Source organism: Rhinichthys klamathensis, unplaced genomic scaffold, assembly GCF_029890125.1.
Source record: "Rhinichthys klamathensis goyatoka isolate OS25496 unplaced genomic scaffold, OSU_Roscu_1.1 h1tg000638l_1, whole genome shotgun sequence".
In the NCBI taxonomy this organism is placed as follows: domain Eukaryota; kingdom Metazoa; phylum Chordata; class Actinopteri; order Cypriniformes; family Leuciscidae; genus Rhinichthys; species Rhinichthys klamathensis.
In genome coordinates, this window is record NW_026607084.1 from 56,534 (window position 1) to 81,985 (window position 25,452).

A 25,452-nucleotide genomic window follows, 5' to 3' on the forward strand; every position below is an offset into this window, starting at 1 on the left:
AATAGATGAAAATAGCAGCGTACGGACGAGACTCTGTCACTTGTGTCCGGTTGGGTTATGATGTCACAGCAAACACTGGAATCCTCCTCATCACTGACAGTGTTTAACTCAGAACATTAACCCATGAAACATCAGTGCAGAACGCCTGTAATCGCTGAGCATGCTGGGAAGACTCATGGTGTTTGTGTTGATCAACAATAAACATCTGAATTACCAAAAAGTACAGTGAGAAGGAGAGGCAAGAGGTTGAGATGTAATTTTACAGTTGTAAAATAATAATAATTATCATTACTGTTATTTTCCTTAGATACTTGATTTTACAGTGAATTTTTAAAGTAGTAAAGTCGCCCTGTGGTGAACATCCAGCGTTTAATGTTGTTTATGTGTGTATGTGGTGTTTTTAATACGCTTTAAGACACACATGTGTAAGTTCATAAGTCGTGACGCATTGCTGAGTATTTCCTCCTTAAAACTGCAGTGAACCAAAGACAGTCTCAAAAACACGGTTTGAAATCGCTGGTGTTTCTGACGTCACAAACGACCTTGTAACCAATCAGATCAACGTGTGATCGTCAACCAGTGGATCTCTGAGCTGAGGGAGTGAGTGGAGGCGGGGCTCATCTGCATATTCATAGAACCGCGCATACTAAATGAGGCAAGGGTGTCGAGTTACATTCAAGATATTTTAAGGCATGAAGACCTTTTTTTTCAAGGAAAAAAACATTTAAATATGTCATTTCGGTGATCAAAGATGAGTTTTAAGGGATACAATTATTGACTAAAGGAGGACTTTAATAATAATAATTTTTGGCCAAATTGTGCAGCCCTACAAACAAACACAGCATAACTGGAGCTTTAAAAAACACATTTCATGCGATTTTATAAACATTATTTTTTTATTTAAAAAAATCGATTTAGATTTAGAAATATTACACCCCCAACCCCCAATAAACATAAAAACTGTTCCCACCGCAGGAGGACAAACACGCCACTGCATTAAACATTCACAGCGCAGCGTCTGAGCGGCTCGTGTTTTCTGTTTAGACTGGCGGAGAAAATCCTCACTCAACCCTGACAAGCTCAAGCTCAACATTCCCATCAGCCACTGGGAAAAGAGGAAATAGCTCTCAAACGAGCAGCTCATATCATCGCTGAATCTTATTCCTGTGGTGAACTCTTTACCGTGGTACGGTCACACTCCGTTACCTTGCCCCATGCTTGCTCCTCTCAGGGCCTCTCGGGCCGAGCCGAAGCCCAGTTCTCGGCACACCACACTGGCAGCTGGCAGGTCCCACAGATGATCACACACGGTCCCCCACTTCCCATCGCGGAGAACCTCGACCCGACCCTCGCCCAGCCGTGGACCCGCTTTCAGACGCACCTCCACCTGCGGACACAAGAGAAGCTGAGCCCGTGTCTCTCTTCAATCCAGCACTGAGTGAGTTAAACTGCAGTTCCTCCACTGGCCACTAGAGGCCGGCTGCAGAAGAGACTCAGTCCCATAGACCCGCATGTTAAAATGCACAACTTTACAGCAGAATAAACATGTTCACAGTCTGGTGCTAAAAGTGGTTTTGGTCTATATCGCTAATGTTGCTCTTCATGACGACTGTGAGGGGGTGAATTTCTTTACAACTCATCCGTTTAAATTATATTAAGCCTTAAAGTTGTGCATAATTAAGGGTGTGGCCACTTGAGTGACAGGTGGATTGCCGCTGATGTCACTGCTAGCGTTTGTCTGCTGTGTGTTAGCGTCACCTCAGCTAATCCGCCTCGCTGCACATGTTCGTTTATCCGGGATCAGTGTAACGCAGTACAAGTAACTCGAGTTACGGGTCAGATTATTTAACAAGTAAAGTAACGCATAACTGTTAGCTGAAACGTGTTTTTTTTCACAGTCAGTGTGTGTTCAGTGTGTAGGGTTGCCAACCGTTCCGTATAATACGGAATCGTTCTGTATTTGACACATAAAAGGCTTGTTCCGTATTGAACTGATACGGAACACACTTTGTTCCGTATTTTTGAGAATCAATTCAGTGCAAATCCATGACAGACGCATAGCTTCTAATATATATGTCAGACAGACTATGATAGTTGCCGCAGCGCAGCCTGAGCGAGCCAGACGCTCAATGTGCAAGCTGTTCAGCTGCAAATGCATTTTACAGGCTTCAGTAAATCGAGTAAAATGTGTTTCCGAAGACATTTGTAGGCTATGATAAGAAATATTTTTTTATTTTGCACCGGAAAGAACATTCTATAAGTCTAATTCTATTGAATAAGTTCGCACAAGGCTACAGAAAACTGTTGTGTTTATTTTTCTTCAAATGCAGTCTAAGCCGATGAGTTTCGAATGTTATATGTTGTATTTGTTTAAGTTAAAAATAAAACGTATTATAATCTAAACAAATACATGGTTCATTTTTGGCAAAATGATCATGATAGCCTTTATATATCTGTGTGGTTAAGTCTTGTATATTGATTAAGCCTACTTTGCTATTCTATAAATATATAGGCCTAATAAGTTGCATTATAATATGATATAAAATGTATGAATTTCAGGGGGCATGTCACCCCCCCCCCCCCCCCCCCCCCCCCCCCCCCCCCTTCCTTCCTTCCTTATTTCCATTTCAGAAAGTTGGCAACCCTATCAGTGTGTGTTCAGTGCGTGTTCAGTGCGCTCACGTTCTGAGGGGGCGGAGCCTGCGGGCGTCCGGAGGAGATCCGGGAGAACCGAGCGCCGGGAAGGCAGAACACCACCGCATGCATCCCGCCGGAGCAGGACTCGAGCCGCGCGTCCGAGAGCTGAGCCCGACACTGAGCCAGAGAAGCCTCGGTCCCCGAACACTGGACCCGGTCCACCCAGAAGCCCTTCTTGCTGACCGCAGCCCTGCACACACACACACACACACACACGCGTTTGTTTTGCTATACTTGTGAGGACATTCCAGAGATGTAATGGTTTTTATACAGTACAAACTGTATATTCTGTCCCCTTACACTAACCCTACCCCTAAACCTACCCATCACACACACACACACACACACAAACCCGACCCCTAAACCTACCCATCACACACACACACACACAAACACACTAACCCGACCCCTAAACCTACCCATCACACACACACACACACACAAACACACTAACCCGACCCCTAAACCTACCCATCACACACACACACACACACAAACACACTAACCCGACCCCTAAACCTACCCATCACACACACACACACACACACACACTAACCCGACCCCTAAACCTACCCATCACACACACACACCAGATCAGTCGGTCACACATCCACGTCTCGCTCGCCGCTTAGGAAATGTGAAAATAAACAGTAAATGAAGTCGTACCTTGTGGCCGGATCCTCCAGCTTGGATTCCCACAGTTTCCTGAAGACACAAATAAAAAATAAATGGTCTGAATTAAATACACATGCTTCACATGAGCGGCCGAGCTTGTTTATGTGTGTTAATGTCAGTCACACACACACACACAGACACATATATATATATATATTTATTTGGCATCGTCAGCGAACAGTCGATAGTAAATAAACACAGTGCGTGAGTGTCTCAGACGAAACACACTGGTTTAGTGGTTAGCAGACGTTCACACAGAGATCTCGATGTTCTCAAAGTTCTGCCAAAACCGCTTGTGTTTCTGTCCATATATCTCACACACACACACACACACACACACACACACACACACACACACACACACACACACACACACACACACACACACACACACACCTCAGGACATGCATGAGGGCGCACTGAAATGAGGCGCGGGTGTATTATGGTCTCTGAGACACAGCAGAGTGTGTGTGTGTGTGTGTGTGTGTGTGTGTGTGTGAGTGTGTGTGAGAGTGTGTGGCCAGATATCAGTGAAATAACCCGACAGAGAACGAGACTCGCTCATGTTGAGCGTTCAGGAGTGCTGACGTCTGATTGGCTGACACTGTCCCCGAGGGCGGGGTTTATGAGAGCATAATGATGTCGTTTTGTAGGCCGTAACCCGTAAGTTGAAACTCGTCGAGTGCAGATCAAGAGCTGAAATGACTTACAGACGTGCAGTTTAAGAGTAAATGAATTAAAGCAGCAGATAAAAATACCCACAAGCACCTGCTGAAACACACAGTGCTCTTTGTGTTGCTCGGAAACACAAAAATACCCCATAAAGTGCCACGATACCATCATGCCTTTGTAAATGTACCGCGGTAAGAGCAGAGGTGCGGAGTGTGTGAGTCCTTCAGGAGAGGGATGTATATATAGTGTGTCTGAGTGCTGGTGGTCCGGGCTGACGGAGGAAACCACTTATTTGCCACATCAACAGCGGATTCACGCAGGCCCGCCATTGGCTGAGAGCAGTCACATGACCGAGAGCAGGCCACAGCCACACACACTTCAGGAGAACAACTGCATTCGGGTTTTTAACTGCTTACACACATTTTCAAAACTTTGCCTTTTTTTTCAAAAACTTTACACACAAATCCAAGAATTGCACACAAAAAGCGAAATGCCTCACATCTCCTGCTAAACGAAGCACTGCTCGCAAAATATCACACACATCTCAAAAGCACACACATGTGTTACGTTGCAAACACCTTTGCCATAATATTATATTTCTGGATATATCATAAACACACAGTTATTTAAAACCTAAAGCTGATCTTTCACGTACATTTCTGGACTGAAAGTAATTGTCAGAGATGTTGAAGAATTCACGGTAAACACGAAAGCGAGTTTTTTTACTGTAAGCATTTGTGGTTGTGAATACAGTATTACGGTCCGAAAAACCCATAACTCGACCTTTGACCTATTAATAGTCCTATTCTAAAGCCATGATTGGCTGGTGTGTGTGTGTGTGTGTGAGGCTCTGATGCATTACTGTGGTGTTTGATAGATTGTGTTTGAAAAAGGAAATCAAGAGACTTCCTGTTAGAGATGTGTGTGTTGTGGTTTGCAAAAAGTGTTGAAAATTGAGTCGAAGGCTGAGAATGAGTGTGTGGTTGTGCAGATCTGGTGTGTGTTTCTGGTGTTTCAGTGTCAGGTTTCAGAAATTATGTGACAAGTGAGGATTCTGTGTGTAACAGTTGAAAACCTGTAATGGAGTGACAGTAACTCAACGCATCGTCAGTGTTCAGATCCTCGTTTCCACAGATCGCTGACGAACATCCACACGCATCATAACATCAGTCTGCAGATCAGCACTAACCCTAACCCAACCATAACCCAACCCAACCCTATAACCCAACCCAACCCTAACCCAACCATAAGCCTAACCCAACCATAACCCTAACCCAACCATAACCCAACCCAACCCTAACCCAACCATAAGCCTAACCCAACCCTAACCCAACCCAACCCTAACCCAACCCTAACTCAGACGCTTCTGAAACTGCACAATCATTGTTCCTGCAGGAAGACTCACTGTAATACCCTGTGCTGTGCAGAACACTGGGATTCTCGTCATCAAAAGCAAACGTCCTGCTATAAAAGTTCCTCTTTAGAGAGTCAAACTGGCTATTCAGTGCAATTGGAGAAAATTATGATGTTTAAATATAAAGATCCAACGATAAGATTTAATTGCTTTCATGCCCTGAAACAAAAGCAGTGAGAGTTTCTTCCAAGGTGCTTTTCCAGCAGTGGAAGCGTTGAAGAGGAACAGCAGGAGACAGGAGTGAGTGGAGGCGGGTGGAGTCGTGAGACCGCGAGCGAACCCGGCTATTAAACATCACTCAGGATCTCTGCGGCTCGCTTTAATATAGCAGACCCTCAGACGAAACCAGGAACACATCACAGCTCTGCACTCAACAACACTCACTCCTCCACTGCGACTGCTGTTCCTCCTCCTGTATCTCAGGACACCAAACATACAGACTAATCTCTGTCAGGGGTCAGAACAATACATTTCATTCAAAGAGAAAACAAGACTATATTTCTGACCCCACTGGCAGATAGTTGTTCGTTTTAAGCACAAACTCACTCAGATTCTAGATTCGTTTCTAAGGGATCGTATTTCATGTTGCTTCTCCTGTAAATGTATCTTTAAGAGTTTTTAGATGTTTAGAATTTGTATTCTGCACTGAAAAGGTCACAGTCTCTAAACTAAAACTTCTTTATTGGCACCGATGTTTCCATGAAGAGCCGTTAACATGCATTAATCTTTCCAATCCACAAAAGCTTCTTTATAGTGGAAAATCTTTAGATTATTAGTTTCTATAAGAACTGGAAGCTTCTGTGGCCGCATCACTGCAAAACCCTTGAGGAACTTTTATTTTTAAGAGTGTATAAAGAGATTTATTCTTTAGTTCATTTGAATAGAAACGGGACAAAAAACATGATTCAAGCAACGACAAAAAAAGCTGGAAAATATGCATTTTACTATTAAATATTGCACATGTAATCTTGCAGCTCGGGTCCCAGAAAGGCCTTTGAAAGCAGGAGACAGAAGGACTGTGGGTCGCTCTCGTCACTGATGAAGACGAGGGTAATGTGTTTAATCAGTCTCAGCCAGTCATTACGCAGGGCAGATCCCGACACGCTTCAGGATATTCCTCTGAGCTGTTATGACTCGCACAAGAACAAGAAAAGCAGCGGCTGATTTCAGTGAAAACACACGCGCCTGATGAGGGAAAGTTGATCAGATATGAGAACTGAGCTGGACGATGACATCACGGGTTCCTCCAGAGCGGCTGTATATATAAATTAACTAAATTAATAACTCTCCTACAACAGAAATGAAGCATCACTGAACTGACTTCAGCTGGACTGACGCTATTCTCTCCTGGACACACACTCTGCTGCATTATTCTCCTGCATCTCTGTAAAGCTGAAACTCTCAGTGTTGTAAAGCGCTGTGTAAATGAAGGAGACTCGAGGCAGAAGCTGAAGGCGCAGGACAGAAGTGCCGGATAAACACTGAGGTTTGTGTAAAGACAGAGCAAGCCTGTGTTTCTCAGGTTATTTACGGCAGGACTCAGACTCTGTGGCTTTATAGATCGTGTTGAGCAAGAGGAAGGCAGGAGACATTACAAACATCTGCTCGGAGAACGTCTTGCTAACATTTCCATTCATCCAATTCAATTCACATTTATTTCTATAGCGCTTTTCACAACACACATCGTTTCAAAGCAGCTTTACAGAAAGTGCACGAGTCCACATTACAGTTTACAGTGATCTGTCATCAGAGGAGACTGAGTTATGCATTTCAGAAATGCACATATACAAAATCACAGTTAGATAAAAAGGTATTAATTTAAATAATGTAATAATTTAAGGCAGAAACAATGAGCTCATTAAAGTAATGAATACTTGTTTGTTAATGAACTAATGATTGTGGTTAAGAAAAGTTATGAAAACGTTATTACTGTATGTTCTTTAAACGTTCCAGTTTTTAAAAAGTTATGTGAACGTCTAAGGAAACATTAACATTGTATAATTCTTCAAACATTATGGGAACGTTACTTTTAAATGTTCTCTGAACGTTCTTAAACAAGCGGTAACATCTAAACTAAACATCCAACTAAAGAATAAAAACATACTATAAATGATGTATAAATACTGTTTTGAGAACATTGTTAAAGAGCAGATAAATGAACATCACTGGGAGAACGTTTGCTCATAACTTGACAGAAGGTGTGTTCGCTGAGATATTCTGAGATGCAGCCAGAGAGAGGCCAGGAGACAGACGAGCCGAGCCGATGCTTTTCCACTGGAATCACGTAATTACATGCGATTAGAGGACAAGCTCGTTTTAGCGCACGCTGCTATTCCTGAATCTGACATTACTCTATGGAATATTTAAGAGTCTCATGATGAAAGGGTTATTTTCTCCAGTCACATGTTTAGAAACGCACTGTAAAGAGGAGCAGCGGAGCGACAGGAGAATCTCCCAAACAGAAGACCGGCGTCTTCAGCGAGGGTTCAGGCAACGGGGATGTCCAGGCGGTCTGAGATGGCCTCACTAGTGTTGTGTTTCGCTGCGGTATCCTGTCAAAGTCTGGATCATCTGCTAGTTCAGGTGGTCAACCGCCTAAACCAACCACCGACCGAGCCGGATCATCCACGTAAAAGTTATAGCAACAGAATATTCCTTTGAACCTGTTTTTTAGATTAGTCTAGATTAGGCCAACTTGTAGAAACTGCTTGGAATAGTCTCACTAGTAAGTCAAATTTTTGCTCACAGCATGTTCATGAAGTCAATTAAACAAACGCAATCAATGAGGTCATGAATCAGAACATGAATCATCAGAAAATGAATCAGCACACGAATCAACACACGAATCATCAGAAAACGAATCCGCAAAAGAATTAGAACATGAATCAGCACACGAATCATCAGAACATGAATCAGCACACGAATCATCAGATAGCGAATCCGCAAAAGAATTAGAACATGAATCAGCACACGAATCATCAGAACATGAATCAGCACACGAATCATCAGAACATGAATCAGCACACGAATCATCAGAACATGAATCAGCACACGAATCATCAGAACATGAATCAGCACACGAATCATCAGAACACGAATCAGCACACGAATCATCAGAAAACGAATCCGCAAAAGAATTAGAACATGAATCAGCACACGAATCATCAGAACATGAATCAGCACACGAATCATCAGATAGCGAATCCGCAAAAGAATTAGAACATGAATCAGCACACGAATCATCAGAACATGAATCAGCACACGAATCATCAGAACATGAATCAGCACACGAATCATCAGAACATGAATCAGCACACGAATCATCAGAACATGAATCAGCACACGAATCATCAGATAGCGAATCCGCAAAAGAATTAGAACATGAATCAGCACACGAATCATCAGAACATGAATCAGCACACGAATCATCAGAACACGAATCAGCACACGAATCATCAGAACACGAATCAGCACACGAATCATCAGAACACGAATCATCAGAACACGAATCATCAGAAAACTAATCATCAGAAAACTAATAATCAGAACACGAATCATCAGAAAACGAATCATCAGATAGCGAATCAGCAAAAGAATTAGAACATGAATCAGCACACGAATCATCAGAACATGAATCAGCACACGAATCATCAGAACATGAATCAGCACACGAATCATCAGAACACGAATCAGCACACGAATCATCAGAACACGAATCAGCACACGAATCATCAGCACACGAATCATCAGAACACGAATCATCAGAAAACTAATCATCAGAAAACTAATAATCAGAACACGAATCATCAGAAAACGAATCATCAGATAGCGAATCAGCAAAAGAATTAGAACACGAATCATCAGAACACGCCAGTTCAGTACATACTCACCGATACACGCGTGTGTCATGCTGTCCTGCTGAAGGGAATCCCAGCATGCCACACGCCACACGACTGCAGCTCTGGTCCCAGCCCCACTCACACACCTGCCTCCATTTCCCAGCATGCTTCACCTCCACCACGCCCTCTGTTACCATGGCAGAGTTTCGTGTGGCGGCGCGTACGGGCCGGAGACGCACTTCCTCCAGCCGGACCGATGCAGTGAACTGAGAGAGAGAAACAAATATTAAATATATATTTTTTTTAAGTATTAAAAGTATCAGTATTTTTTTTATAAAAAATGCTGCCTTGGTGAGAAGAGGCTCTTTCAGAAACATTAACCCTCATCCTTTACTCGCGGGTCAAAATGACCCGAAACCCTTAAATTATACTATAAGCTTATTTTATTTCATTTTGATAATATTTTTTCTATTTTTTAATGCATTTTTTTGTGGAGATTTTATGTTATTTTTTATTTGATTTACATTTAAATGACTAGATTTGATCAATAAATAATAAATAAATAGTCATTTAGTCATTTAAGCACATTCCTTATATTCGTTCATCTTAAATTCAAAATAAATCACAATTTCATGCATAACCCTTTTAATTCAGCTCAAAATATCTTACATTGGGAGTCTTTGCCGACCTCTTGTGGAAAAATAATAATATAACATGATATTTCATTACTCTTGCCACTAGATGGCCTTATAGCTCTAAATGGAGCAAATGAGCTGTTCCGCTGGGTCCTAAAGTCAGTTTGTTTCAGTTTCAGATACACATGTAGACATTAAAAAATCATTTTTTGGTAAAGCTTTAGCATTTTTAGTTTGACTTGAGCATTTTTAGGTTTGTCTGTGTGCTGAAGCATTCCTCGCCTCCCAAGGGGGTCAGATTGACCCGAGAGGGAAGGATTTGTTACTTTTTTAAATTTCAACCACTAAACTCCTTGAATCCATTCAACTTTTTTTGTGTATTTGTTGTTCAAGTGCGACAAAAGTCCTGAGGTCTTGGACTCCTCTGATGAACACTCAATTTTAAAAAAAATTCCGGGACAAACTGACCCGAGGGAAGGATGAGTTCTGACCTGCTCGTCCGTGTTGGTGAAGTCCAGATCCATCCTGTTACTGTGCTGAGGCTCAGGACTGTGAACCGGCTCTGGTCTCTCAGGAAGTCTGGTGTTCTGACCGCGTGTCACTTCCTGTGTGCGTCTGAACGAGGCCCGGCTGCGCAGGAAGTCCGGCAGCTGGTGTCCGCGTGGCAGGCCGTTAGCTGTGCTCTCGAGCCCGTTCCTGCGCAGCTGAATCTGGTGTCCGTGGATCTGAGGAGAGGACGGGCCCTGGCTGATGCGTTGGAGCCCGATCTCGTGGCCACGCTGGTGGGGAGAACTGGCGGGTGATCTGGCGGGAGCATTCGAGACCAGCCTGGAGGGCTGAGGTGGAGAAGCTGGACTTGATTCTTGGTAACGTGGGATGTGTCCCTGGTTGGGACGGTCCGAACTGCAAATGATGCCCAGATCTTCCGCGTGAGTGCAGTCGCTCACACCCCAACCGTTAGACCGACAGTCCGACAGTGAGCTCTCGCTGCCCGAACACGAGACGTTATCCAGCCAGATCGGACCTGAACAGACGGAGAGCCACTCAAACACTGACAGCAATATAAGCTATACAGAAGACAATAGTGTCATTATTCAGAATCAGTTCAATCCGTTCTATATTACATTATAATCAGGGTTTGAGATGATCACCCACCAACCCACCAAATACGGGTAAAAATCAATTGTGGCGGGAAACGCTGTCAAATCACTAGCCAATTTGGCAGGTTACTTATTAGGTTTACTCACTTTGCTGGGGAAGTTCATGTAAACCAAATCTGTGCAGATTTAATGCAAATACTCAACTCGTGAATCATCATGATATATGAAATGCACTGTATTGAGTAAAATCTGCTCATATCTGGCTTACTTGAACACACACACTATGCAACAAATAATGGCGTGCTTGTTTATTTGCACTGAAGCAAAAGCGAAGATTAAAAAGCATTTGGTTATAGATACAAAACTCAAACTTTAATAACAGTACTCTGGAACAAGCTGACAGGCAAACACAACAGAGATTGTACAAAGACTGAAACAAAGAGTGCATCTTAAATGGCAAACAGAGATGAGATAATTAATCATACGTAGCTGGGACAAATTAACTCATAATGATAGTAACCATAGAAATGAAGGAATGGCGGGAAAAGAACAAAGGAAAACAGGAACCAATCAAAACACACACTGAAAGTACAAACATGCACTGACACGTGACATTACCCCGCCCTCCTCCATGGTGCGTCCTCGTGTCGTAAAACATCAAAAGAGATGGGAGGGAGGGCGTCCTGGAGGCCGACGAGGGTGTGGCTTCGGCAGAATGGGACACCTCCAGGACAGTGGCAGCAGTTCAGGGGACCAGGGCGGGGCTGGCGGCCCAGGAGACCAGGAGCCAATGGAGGGAGAAGCCATGGTGGAGAAAGGGCTGAGGACTCCAGGGGGCCGACTGACGGAGGCGGAGCAGGTGGAAGAGGAGACCAGGGTGTAGACGGAGAACTGATGAGCCAAGGCGATGCTGAGGATTTGGAGGGACATGGCGATTCCGATGGCTTTGGCGAGCGAGGCGAGGTGGGGATCCAGAGGGCCGTGGTGGAGCCGGAGAGACAGAGGACCACGGTGGAGCTGGAGGGAGTGAGAAGCCCAATGGAGCCAGAGGGATGAAGGGACGAGGCGAAGCCGGAGGAGTGTAGTCCTGAGACAAGGGCAGGTCGACGAATGACCCAGGCAGAGCCAGAGGGATGAGGGAGCCGGGCAGAGCTGGTGGACTGATGGGCCACGGTGGAAATAAGGGAGGTGGGAGACAAGGTGGAGTCAGTGGAACAACAAGCTGAGGTGGAGACCGGGTGAGATCCACTGGTGTTGGAATGAGGGTGAGCTGAGGGGCTACTAGGAAGCAGCGGAGGTGGGGATGAGGAAATTATGGGAGGAGGTGGGAGAGGGAGGCTGGGTGGGAATTTGGAACTGACAGATAGTTCCGGGCAGACAGATAAAACATATGATGGAGGAAGACAGGGTATTGCAGTGTCGAAGTCTATTAAATCCACTTCCTCTGGACTCTGGACGAGGACGGGGACAGGAGACTCAAGCGCGGCGACGGCCATCTTGGCAGAGGGCTCAGAAGCGGCGGCCATCTTGGCAGAGGGCTCTGGCGTGGTGGCGGCCATCTTGACAAAGGGCTCTGGGGTGGCGGTGGCCATCTTGGCAGAGGGCTCTGGGGTGGCGGTGGCCATCTTGGCAGAGGGCTCTGGCGTGGTGGCGGCCATCTTGACAAAGGGCTCTGGGGTGGCGGTGGCCATCTTGGCAGAGGGCTCTGGGGTGGTGGCGGCCATCTTGACAAAGGGCTCTGGGCTGGCGGTGGCCATCTTGGCAGAGGGCTCTGGCGTGGCGGTGGCCATCTTGGCAGAAGGCTCTGGCATGACTGAAGGGTAACCATCTTGGGACGAGACTCTGGAATGGACTCTGAGATGGACCCAACACTCTCCAGACACCGAATCCAGGTTTCCCTCCAGTCCAGCCCTGTGGTGTCTGGGAGGTGAAGGGGGGGGGGGGGGGGGGGGGGGCAGTCCCAGTCCCCGATCTGGAACAGGGTCCTCAGGGTGTTATTTTCGAGGGAGCTGGAAATGGCGAGCCAGAGGAATTCCCTTGAAAACTCTAAAAGGTTGTGGCTCTCCTGAGCCACGGAGATGAACATTACCCCTTCATCCATTTGGGTTGGTCCGATCTTCTGTCACACTGTGGTTTCCTCAGGAACAGACTGAAGACTCCGATTATAGATACAAACTCAAACTTTAATAACAGTACTCTGGAACAAGCTGACAGGCAGGGAAAACACATAAACGCAACAGGGAGATCGGACAAAGACTGAAAGAAAGGGTGCATCTTAAATAGCAAACAGAAACGAGATAATTAATCATACACAGCTAGGACAAATTAACTCCTTCAAATTAATGATAGTAACCATAGAAACAGAGGAGTGGCGGGAAAAGAACAAAGGAAAACAGGAACCAATCAAAACACAAACTGAAATTCACAGTATGAAATAAAATTCTTTATTATATATACATTTTTGGACATTTTATTATATATATATATATATAGCTGTGACGTAGTTTATCTGGTTTCTTTCTTTCTTTTTTTTTTTTTTTTTGGCTAGTAGAAGTTCTGAACTTAAAAATTTAGTAGCCAAATTGGCAGGTGAGTGAAAAAGTTCATTTCAAACCCTGATTCTAATGACTTTTTTCTCGGCAATGATAAATCATTCACAAGAACAGGAACATGAATGAAGTCACTCGCACTCTGATCTTACCGCGACCCTCGCCGAACTTTGCGCTGTGAGCCCAGGTGAGTCCGCGAGAAAAGCCCAGTTCTCGACACACGACATTGGCCAGATTGATGTTGACCTCGTCGTCACACACGGTTCCCCACTCGCCGTTATAAAACACCTCCACGCGACCCTCGAACTTGCTCCTGCCGCCCACCAGACGCACCTGGACTCCCGGAGCGGCGAGCCAGAGCGGGGCGAAGACACTGAGGAGCAGCAGCTGGAAGAGCATCTCGGATCCCTGCGGATGAGTTCAGAAGCCAACCTTCTCCAGCTAATGACCTGCCAGCAGGATTACACAGAGCAGAGAAGTGAAAATACAGCACAGTTCAACCAGAAGTGAAGAATGCAGCTCCACTGGGGACCTGAGCCGGAGCAACACTGAAAATATGAGCTTCTTCCTCAGTATGTTTGTCTTGGTTTCCAGCACAAATATCTAAACATCCTTAACCCTCTGGTGCTCTTCGGCGCTCTTCCAAAAAAAGGAAAAAAAAATCGGAATGGTACGAAACTTGGTAAAGGTTTTGGCACTTGCTGTGTAAACGCAAAATATATCATGGCCATGATCTGAACAGGTTGAATGGTCCTGAACAACAGTCACACTTGTGCTCCTGCGGTCTGAGAGAGTTTCCTCTGGTGGAAGCGTGTGGAACTGCAGCCGAACACACTCTCACTGACGCTCGTTCACTGAGAGATCAGCTCACATGCGGAACACACTGGTGGAGAGTTATGGCTTTGATTTTCTTACAGTTTTAGAGTAAAAAATATATTTTTTTAGAGTAAAATATGTATATTTAAAATAGTATTTTTGCACATTTTTCATAACAATCAACGTAAAATTCTATAACTAAAAGTTCACTTTTTAAAACTTTTTTCACTTCAGCAATAATCTGCCAAGTGCCGTCTTTGAAAAGAGGTCAAACTTCAGTCTGTCGGTCCAAAGCGTTCAAGATTTACAACAGTTTGAGTTGGAAATTTAATTTTCAGGTCTACGCTCAAAACGTGAATAAATAGATTATAAAAACAGCGGAAATATTATTTTCTACCATAAAATCCCCTAAAAATACAAAATATTAAATAAAAAAAGATTATCGAAACTAAAATATAGTACATTAATTTCATTGAAATAAAATAATAAATTTCAGTTTTTGACCGACACGTGAAGAGCACCAGACATACATTTACTGGAGATGCAAGATGGCTGAAGATGTTACTGAAAAATTAAGTGTTTAAATATCTGTTAGTGGGGTCAGAAACAATCTTGTTTTTCCTTTGAATTAAGATTATTTTTCCTGACTCCGTTGACAGATATTTCTTCTTGTTTTAAGCACTTAAAAACAATACTTATTATCAAATCACAGCATGTGTGTATCAGTGGTCTGAGAGGCCGTCATCGTCACATTTACAGATGTGTGTTGTGTGTTATATATCAGCTACCAGAACAAAACCACAGGCGTATAAACCCACACACACACATTCCACTGAAACACTGATAATTAGCACTGAGAACGGCAGCGCTCCGGCTCTAAAGGTCACGGCAGATTGAGAATTAAAGTGGTAGAACCTTCTGTCTTCATTTAGAAGATGTTGAGACATGTCTGACTTTCTTTTTTTTTATATACGTTGAAAGTTAATGGATAGTGTTGCTTGATGCCCAATATTCTTCAAATTATCTTTGTGTTCAGCAGAAGAAAGAAAGTCATGAGGTGAGTGAATGATGACAGAATAATCATTTTTGGCTGAACTGTCTCTTCAACTTTAAAAAGAGTGAGAGATTTTGATGCACAAATAGACTATTAATCATCCTAGTAAATCCAATAAAAACTGAGAGACAGAGAGATGAGAGAAAACTATCAGAGAAACAGCTGACAAACACACAGAATCATCTAAAGAACTTCATATCTGTGAATCCCTGTGATCATTAGAGGAATGAGAGGCTTTACACTCACCTGTCCGAGCAGACGAGAGCAGGAGAACGACTGAGAGTGTGTGAGACGGAGAGAGAGAGTTAAACCTCTGACCACAAGCTGCCTCTCTCTCTCTCTCTCTCTCTCTCCCTCTCCCTCTCTCTCTCTCTCTCTCTCTCTTTTTTTCTTCTGGTTTATGTAAAGTCAAGCGATTTTTTGTTTCATAAAGTGCACTTTTAAAGAGACACACTCACTCTGAATCACATCAACTCGACACGCAGCACCATTTCAGAATTAATTTTGACATGTTTTTCACTTACTGAAGACACATTGATGGAGGTCAGAAGATCAGAGACGTAAAGGAGCCGAACACACCGTACAGGAAAACACCTGGGAAACACAAAAACACATTGGGAATGTTGTTTCAACCCAACTTTGGGTCAAATATGGACAAACCCAGCTGTTAAGTTAAATTTTTAACCCAACGTTTGGGTTTGTCCATATTTGACCCAAAATTGGATTAAAACAACCCAGCATTTTTTAGCAACCTTGAGTTAAGGTTCTCTCAGAGTTATGATGAAACGTTCTTCCAGTAAAATTAACAGAACATTAACTCAAACTTATCTGGTCTTTAATAATGTTCTCAAAACATTATTTATACATCGTTCATGGAACATTTTCCTGAAACATTTCAGTTGGACTTTCATCTGTTTTTTAAATGTTACATTAAAAAGTAACATTCCCATAATGTTTGAAGAATGATACGTTTCCTTAATGTTCACATATCCAATAAAAATGTTTTTTTTTTTTTCAAGTATTTAAGTTTTCATAACTTAATGAGAATGTTAGCAAAACGTTCATGTTGGCTGGGCGGCGACTCCCTGAACCCCCTGAGAACACGATCTCTGATCTATATGTGTGGGTTTATGATGTTTCATCAGCTCAGTGTGTTTGTGCTGTGATTGAGCTGGCACGCGTCCACACCCAAAATGAGTGTGAGAGAAAAGAACACGTATTCTCTCCAGCGAAGAGCAGATGCTCACGGGTCACGTCCTACATGTTTCCATCTCAAACCCTTTCATAACGGCACGAGACGTGTGCGATAGTCAGAGAAACAGAAGCAGACTGACATCACACTTCAAACTCAATGACTCATTTATAAGCCACCGCAGACGAGGGGTCTTAAAAGTGATGCAGACTATTAATGGAGCCACAGATGCAATAACCAGCCTTTCTTCTTTAAGTCATTTGTATAAGTAGCACTTAAAATGAATGATTGTTCCATTTGATGTCTTGAACAGTGGTTATGTTGGTAGTGGTGGCGTCCTCTACTGGTGACTGCAGATCTTCACTCATACACTCATTATTCAACACTGCTGTGTGTTTTTAATGTGACTCGTTTACAGTGACGCTTCACCGCAGAATAAACGAGGCTCAGCCCGTTTTAACAACCTACGACTGCAAACGCCACCCAACGCGACCCAGTGAAAGACTCGTACGGACTTCTTCAAATCCTCGTAACATTTGATGCTGTTGCAAAGATGAGATCTGTGCATATAAAGTAGCTAGTTAAATGAATACAAACATACATAAACTTCTGTAGGATTATTAATATATTAAGCATATGTGACCCTGGAGCACAAAACCAGTCACATGGGTAAATTTTTCGAAATTGAGATTTATTCATCACCTGCTGAATAAATAAGCTTTCCATTGATGTATGGTTTGTTAGGACAAGACCATATTTGGCCGAGATACAACTATTTGAAAATCTGCAAAAAAATCGAAACATTGAGAAAACCGCCTTTAAAGTTGTCCATTTATGTTCGCAATTTTGTTGCATTCACTCACAAAAATAGGAAGTTTATTAGATATCTTCATGGAAAATTATCTTTAATAATAGATTTATTTTTTATAGGGCTAATGTTATATGTTGAGGGAAAAGGTCTGGGCATGTCGGGTGAGGGAGTTTGGACCAATTATGATAATCTCTGATTTATCCATGCATCCATGATTTAATGTCAGTGAGGCCGGTTGTAAGGGTTGAGTGGCTGGAGGCTGTGATGGTCTTTGAGGAGAGATGGAGTTGGGTGTCATACGTATAGCAGTGGAAGAGGAGGCCATGTCGGCGGAGGATCTTTACTTAATATCCTAATGATTTTTGGCATAAAAGAAAAATCGATTATTTTGACCCATACAATGTATTGTTGGTTATTGCCACAAATATACCCGTGCGACGTGTGACTGGTTTCCTGGTCCAGGGTAACATATTAGAATAGATTAGAAGAATCAGTCCAATAAATAGAAACCTGACTCAATTTAATTCATGTCTTTATTTGGAATTAAATGAAACTGGTTTGGCTTAGAAACAAACAGTTCTCAGTGAAAACACATGAAAATGATACAGTACATGATTACAGTAATTGTCATATATTAAACAATACTCTAAACATCTGATTCTCCAGCAGAAATAAACTTAGTGTTCATCAAAAGTTTAAACACTTGCCGCTGGTTTTGAGTGGTTGGCTTCAGGTCTGGCAGGTGAATATTGTAGGTCATTCTAGATATAGTTACAGAGATTCTTGTCTTAAGTTGACTGAACAGCCTGGCTCCTGAATCCTGAATGCAGCGAAAAGGTCCTGGTCCTCAGGGAAATCTGCATCAAACATGTACAAGAGTTTCATCTGTGGGCTCAAACTGTAGAAGCAAACAGAACCAGCCTCCCGGTCCAGGAACACGCCGAGTTTCCTTAAGGACTCTGCTTTAACTGATACAGTTTTCTGGTTGTGATGAGCCTCACATACTCTATCTGAGCAATGTAAACTCCATGACATCTTATTGCGTCCCAGGCGTACTCGATCACTCGCTCCCTTCCTCTCAATTCCCTCACAGGCCACGCCCACGTGCATGTCTGGCCCAATCACATCCACCGTAAAGAAGCAGCGCTCTGACAGCGCCGGGCGGCACAGGACCTGGTTGCACTTGTCAAATCTCTCGGCATTATCTGGAAACTGCAGTTTCTGCCTCTGACGAGTGGCCACAGTGTTGTTCTCGTTCAGATGGAGGTGTTCATTAGCCGTCTGAGGGTCAAAGGTGAGCGGAACGGCATCTAAAAACAGATTTATTAGATTAGCATCAACAATTATCAAGCGGTTCCCGTCAGCATATGCATGTGGGTAGAGGACATGATGTATTTCTGGGAAGTCATGCGTTACATCCCTTTTGGTCTGTTTCTATGTTTTATTCTGTTCTGGAACGTGCTTGTTTTTTATCCCGGACGAGCCCCCAATTTCATGTTATGCCATGTCTAGGTCAAAGGACAAACATTTTATCGTTTTTTTTCTTTTTTCTTCCATGTTAAGTCCTTTGATCTATACGGGGCGTAAAATGCTTTTTAAAAATCATTTGAGGATGGAATAATTCATTCACAATTACACTGGCAGGTTTTTCTGACCTCATTTTAATTTAGAGAAACACATGAAATATCTGCATGTCTACAAACCTTTTAAAATGAAATAGAAAAGGTTTTAAAACCGGTAAAGTAGTTACAGCATCTACAAATACATGTCAAATTTTAACCTACAATCTTGATATTGATTTGAAAACATTAATGAGCATGTTTAAACTCACATTTGTAGAGTCCTGGTTGGTGACCGCAGACTCCTCCAGTGGAAGTTCTAGTCAGAGAAGACTGTTAAGAGTAGAACCACACTGTTATACAAGAACTTTTTTAAACATGAATATTTAACACTGATACTGGATGACAACATAACCTTATAAAACTCATACACTAAACAAGTACATAGTTTAAGTCCATTTGGGACACAAGTCATGCTACAGTACCTCACTGAGCACAGGTACTCATCCTTTAGAGTTTCCTGTCCGATGTTTCCAAGATTATTATAGCGCAGATCCAGCTCTATCAGAGATGAAGAATTGGCTTTCAAAGACGACACCAACTGATGACCTCCTCCTTTAATCTGACAGCCTGAAAGTCTATAAAGAAAAAGCAGTTTTTCTTTCAGATCAGCATATTCTCCCTTTTTCTGTGTTTATTTATCATTGTCTATTTGTTCATACTTCATTACTGACTGTTTACTTGTCTTTAATGATGTTTGAAATCTATATCAGTTAGGCTAGTAGATTTTGAGGTATTGAAATTTCCCTAGTATCTAACATTTTGATGTCTTAACCTTATATAATAGAACACAAGGTTACATGGGTCAAAAAACAATAACTTAAAATAGTTTTATTAATTTGTGGTGGGTCCAAGTTAACATGTTAACCACTGGGCCAGTAGAATAATTTCTTAGCGTTGAGCCCTGGTTAGTTTGACTTACTTCAGAACTGCAAGATGACATTTCGCGCTCTGCAGTCCAGATGAGAGTATCTTCACTCCTGAATCACCTAGAGGATTGTCGCTGAGCTCCAGCCATCTCAGATTAATATTTTCTCCTAAAAGCACATCCCTGATCAGCTCCATGTCATGACTCTGGAGTTCATTGTGGCTGAGGTTCAGGGTCTGAATCTGGCAATTGGGATCACAGAGTGCAGTGGAAAGATGGCTCAGAGCGGACCCTCCCAGATCATTGTGACTCAGATCAAGATGAATCAGGTGAGAGTTTGGTGACCTTAGGTAACACGCCAAGATATCACAGTGCTGCTCTGTAAATCCGCTTCCTTGGAGACTGTCAGTATCACATTCAAACGCACATTCAGTTTTAATCATTATATGATATGATACATTTTAAAGACATTTACTGCATCTTAATACTTACAGAGCCTTTCTGAAGCATGTGGTGGCTGGGGAGAATCTCTGAAACCCTTCTAAAGTGATGTTGTATTTCCTGAGGTCAAACTCATCGTGATTCATATCTGACATTACAAACTGGTAAGCCAGAAGCGTGCACTGGAACAGTGTGAGGGGCTCTTTGGACCGTGAGCGTTCGAGATCTCGCATCTCCTGCAAAAATGACTTGTCCTTGAGCTCAACGAGACAACGAACAAGACTAATGCATCTCTCAGAGGACAGACCTTTCCTCTTCAAAGACTTGATGTACGTGGTCACCTTCTTGTGACCATCTGAACTACTGGCCCATGATGGACGCAGGAGTCCTTCAAGTAGATCTCTGCTGGAATCGCAAGAAATCCCAAAGAGAAAACAGATAAAAAGATCCAAGTGTCCATTTTCACTTAGCAAGGCCACATTAATCACAACTTTGAGAAAATCACACAAATTAGACTTCTCCCTCTTTTTAGCTGTTATTAAATTCAGGGAGTCTTGATTTCCTGATAGAAATGTGTGAAATGCAAACAAGGCTGCAAAGAATTCCTGGACACTGAGATGGATGAAGGTGAAAAGTTTTGTCCTGATATATCCACATTTGTTCTCTGTGACACGGGTAATGACACCGGGATATTGATACGCTTCATCAACAGTGATCTTACAGCTCATCAAGTCTTCTTCTCTGAAGATGACATTCTGTTTCTTCAGCTGCCAGTATGCCAGCTCTGCCAGTTTCATAATCAGTTCTTTGTGCCGCTTGAGAGCGTCTTGTTGTGACAGTTCTGTCCCTTGATATTTTTCATGGCTCAACCCGGTCTGAATGAGCAGATAGTGGATATACATTTCCGTCAGATTTGAGGGCATGATCCAATCTTTATTTTGTCTTGTAATTATGTCTTTAAGAACAACCACTGAAATCCAACAAAACAGAGGTATGTGGCACAATATCCACAGGCTCTTTTGAGACTTCAGGTGACGGATGATGTCTTGGGTTAGCTTTGGATCCTCAAGGTGCCTCTCGAAGTACTCCTCCTTCTGCTCGTCTCTGAATCCTCTGATCTGTGTGATGTATCCATGTAAGAAGATCTCCCTCGGAAGCTGTCCAGCTGCCACTGGCCGGCTGGTGATCCACAGGCGAGCGGATGGAAGCAGTTTTCCTAGTAGAAGGTTTACTAGAAGGACATCCACAGTGGCTTCTTTAGTTACATCTGACAGAAGGCTGCTTTGAAAGTTCAAATCCTTTTTATATTCATCCAGACCATCTAAGATGAACAGAACCTTCCCATCACAGATCCATTCAGAGATCTGTCTCGCCTCTTTAAACTCGGGGGAAAAGTCACAAAGGAAGTCAAATAGACTCTTTTCTCCTTCAAGCAAGTTCAGATCTCGGAACGGCAGCAGAAACACAAGATCTAGATCTTGATTGGCTTCTCCGCTCGCCCAGTCATGGACAAACTTCTGTACGGTGATTGTTTTCCCAATTCCAGCAATTCCTTTAGTTAAAACGGTCTTCATGGTTATATTTTCATTTATGGGTGGCTGAAGGATTTGATTGTAGTTTATGTGTCTCTGAGCTGATGCGTTTAAATCATGTGTCGTCTCGATCTGCCAGATCTCATGTTCTCTATTGATGGGGTCAGACTCGTCATCGATGATAAACAGTTCAGTGTAGATCCGGTTTAGAGAGACCGACTGTGGTGCACTTCCCTCAAAGGTCCTCTCAGCGTCACGCAGCATTCTTGATTTCATCTTATTCCTCACATTCTGAAGAATTTCTAAAAATCAGGACAAAGTTGGAAAGTCATTTTACTAACAGGATCATCACGCTTATGAATGCACTGTGTTCTACAACTAGATATCTTACCATTTTTGTTTACTGTGGAAGAGGGAGACACCATAGCCTGAAAAACAAAACAAAAAATACTCATACATAAATATATATAACATACACAAACCATTTCTTAAATGAGCAACTGTTTCTTAAATGATCAGACACTCACCACATTTATGTTAACATCATGAGCATTGTTTCCTACAATGTTTGGAGCAACTATTAACCCACCGTTTTCCTGTTTAATTGTAAAGTTATGCTGATCAGGGTTCTGAATTGATGGTTGCCCGAGTGATGTAGAATTATTATTATTATTATTATTATGATGATGGTGTCGTTGTGGAAGGTTGTTAGGCTGTTGAGATGGCATGTTTCCAGAATCTGTTTGAAAAAATTAACAATTAAATGCACAACCAAAACCATACCATGTACATATTATAATTGAAGATTGAGAAACATATTGGCAACTAAGAAAGTAAATAAATCTTTTCCTACTTGTGATATGCTTTTTTTCAATTTCTTTCACTGTGGACTTGATCCTTTTTAATGCTTTTTTCTTTCCATATGTTTTCTTTAGTTTCTTTACTGTGTCTTTCAACCTCCCTGTTGTTCTTCTCCGGCTGTGTTAAGCAAAGACAAACAGTTAGAAGAATAAGATGTATGTACAATAGCAAAAATGATATCCAAAATAAAGTTGGTCATTAGTTGTTAGGGTTAGATACACCTGTTCACCTGTTTTCATTTAGCATACACGAGAGTTCAAACAGTCACTTTTTCAAAGGCCAGATAAGCTCATAAATATGGCAACCACAGTCAAACGGAGAAAGACAGCTAGAAATAACAATATTCTTTGTATATTTAACACACCAGTTCAAAGTCAATGAATCGGCTGATGCTGCAGGCGATAGAGCTCATGATGGACTGATCCAACAGGCTCACAGCAGGAAAAACAAGAGTTAAATCAATGTTGAATTGGTTGATGAATGGTAAATGGTTTGTGAATCAGTCTGAATGATTCAGACAGTTGTACTGAATCGTTTGGGTGTCCAGTCCTGCTCCTGGAGGGCCACTGTCCTGCAGAGTTCAGCTACAACCCCACCTAAACACTCCTGAACCAGCTAATCAAGGTCTTACTACACACATCCAGACAGGAGTGTTGAGGCGAGTTTGGGCTGAACTCTGCAGGACAGTGGCCCTCCAGGACCGAGTTTGGACACCCCTAGTTTATAGCGTTTTCTCTCAGTAAAACACGGCATCTGTGAGATCGTTAAACGAAACCGTACTGGATGAGTATTTTCCCTAATCTAACCTGCATTCTATCATTTGGATCGATTGCAAAGGTATTTATTTATTGCACAGCACCAAAATCTTCTCATCTGAGCTGTCTTTGGTCTGTCACCGTTCACCAATGTCAAAATGTTTGAAATGACCAATCAAATCAAAGTAGGCCGGCTTTATGTTCACAGGAGCCGCTGAGAGCGAATTCCAGTTGATAACGGTCATAAAGTGCGAGATAAGGTGCAAGTAGCTAAACTAAACACTTCATATTTAACAGCTGTTTTGAGAAATGTTAAACAACGATAAAAATAATCAGGCAAACTAACCAACTTATTTCTAATTTCACCAATTTGTACTTAAAATAGGCCTATATAATTTATGTGATTTAATGTGAGAGGAGAAGAAACAAATACCAGAGACATTTTCATCATATTAGGCATACGATTAATCATGAATGTGTATTGTGAATGAATTTAATAAACATATTTACCTAACATCCATAGCCTTCAGTAAATTAAGGCTAGACAAGAACAACAAAGTTCCTTTTAGGTCAGTAAAGCTGTTACGCCACATTAAAATGCCCTTGGGCTAACTACATTTGGGCTAAGACCCACATGACCCACATGTTTACAGTGTCTGGCTCCGGGCCTGCTCTAGGTAGAACTTTGAAGCGCTTAAAAGTGTGGGGCTCAAAAATAAGAGTAATTTGGAACACATTTATAGTTATTTTTATTAAAAAATGTGTTGATAATGATTAAAAACATCAGTGCCCTTCGTGGAGGCATCATTTTAGATAGTTTGGCAACCAGGGATTGTGTGCCCATATGCGAGTGAGAGAGAGAGTGTCAGGTGCTCAGTACTTCAATGATATAAAAATATAAAATATTTATTCATTAAATGCCTATTTTTTTCTATTCTTTAATCCAAAATATAAAAATGTTTAAGGTAGGCTACATGAACACAACAACCACAAAATAGTTTTTTTTTTACAATTCAAGCTCTGGATATTGCATCACTCCCTCACAGTTCATCAACCACACAACACACACATCGCATAACATCACCTGCTCAAGAGCTTGTTGAGTTTCTTCTGTAATGAATAGCTAGTCTTCTTATTAAGATCTTCGCAAGATCTCAGGAATCCTCTTAAACTGCTCGTGTTCACGCGCTCCATCGCTGCACTTCTCTGACTGTGTGTGTGTGTGTGTGTGTGTGTGTGTGTGACTTTCTAACAGCTCAAACTTCAAACAGCAAAAGCGCGCCAACAGCAACGCGGATGTGACGTGTCGAGCGGGCGTTCGTAAAAAACACTTTCGATTCACTTAAAAAAACATTTATATTAATTTCCGCCTTCAGCATCTGATGATGATATTATAGTTACTTTATTCCTTTATGACTCTGTTTTTCGGTTCAGCATTTAATATCAAATTAGAGATTTTATTGTTTTACACCTGTTTAAAGGATAATTCCGGTATTTAACACTTTGAGTCTATTTTCTAGTTTGTTTTGGATGAACTAGAGTGGTGGACTTAGAAATTTTGACGATGGGTCCTGTCTCGACTTTTTGACTATTTTAGAATCGCCTCTGACCGCTTCAGAGTGGATGTCTATGGGCATACTCAAACATGTCCTTAAAACAACCCTTAACGTTCGTTTTCAAAACTGTGCAACTCACCGAGTGGTTAGTGGTGTTAACAAACTAGAAAATAGACTCAAAGTGTTAAATACCGGAATTATCCTTTAAAGATCTCAAAGCGCTTTCTGTTTGCTTTAAACAAGCGACTTTTTATTTTTATTTTAGATTTGATAAAGTATTTTATATTAGGCTACAATACATTTTGTACAAAAAAATGTTTAATACATATGAATTTGTTTGATTGTTTCAATGCGAAAAACAAAATG

At 42.1% G+C, this 25,452-nt stretch overlaps 2 protein-coding genes across 3 annotated transcripts in view; both read right to left on the reverse strand.

Annotated features, from left to right (window-relative positions):
- The window catches only part of LOC130076323 (lysyl oxidase homolog 4-like), a 34,482-nt gene extending 18,702 nt beyond the window's left edge, over positions 1 to 15,780 (reverse strand). Inside the window, exons 1-7 of one of the 2 annotated variants that reach the window (XM_056241367.1) lie at positions 15,698 to 15,780; positions 13,734 to 14,022; positions 10,424 to 10,956; positions 9,349 to 9,563; positions 3,364 to 3,402; positions 2,683 to 2,887; positions 1,207 to 1,387 (exon numbers count right to left, since the gene is read on the reverse strand). In XM_056241367.1, coding sequence (XP_056097342.1) covers positions 1,207 to 1,387; positions 2,683 to 2,887; positions 3,364 to 3,402; positions 9,349 to 9,563; positions 10,424 to 10,956; positions 13,734 to 13,980 — 1,420 coding nt within the window. In that variant the 5' untranslated portion in view covers positions 13,981 to 14,022; positions 15,698 to 15,780. Of the gene's footprint in view, positions 1 to 1,206; positions 1,388 to 2,682; positions 2,888 to 3,363; positions 3,403 to 9,348; positions 9,564 to 10,423; positions 10,957 to 13,733; positions 14,031 to 15,697 lie in introns of both variants that reach the window. The other variant, XM_056241366.1, reaches the window with a different exon arrangement.
- Positions 15,781 to 18,170: 2,390 nt separating this feature from the next.
- LOC130076320 (NACHT, LRR and PYD domains-containing protein 12-like) lies at positions 18,171 to 22,267 on the reverse strand. Its single transcript, XM_056241364.1, has 5 exons — positions 20,434 to 22,267; positions 19,996 to 20,343; positions 19,499 to 19,651; positions 19,286 to 19,332; positions 18,171 to 18,764 (listed from the first exon to the last, which is right to left on the reverse strand). Exons 1-5 carry the CDS (start codon positions 22,188 to 22,190, stop codon positions 18,226 to 18,228), a joined length of 2,844 nt encoding a protein of 947 aa, XP_056097339.1. The 5' UTR covers positions 22,191 to 22,267; the 3' UTR covers positions 18,171 to 18,225.
- Positions 22,268 to 25,452: the final 3,185 nt, after the last annotated feature.

Coding starts and splice junctions, on each gene's coding strand:
- LOC130076320 (XM_056241364.1), bottom strand. CDS start 22,190: ATGAAATCAAGAATGCTGCGTGACGCTGAGAGGACCTTTGAGGGAAGT. Junction 20,344..20,433: donor ACATGCTTCAGAAAGGCTCT/GTAAGTATTAAG, acceptor TGATACTGACAG/TCTCCAAGGAAGCGGATTTA. Junction 19,333..19,498: donor GAGTACCTGTGCTCAGTGAG/GTACTGTAGCAT, acceptor TTCTCTGACTAG/AACTTCCACTGGAGGAGTCT.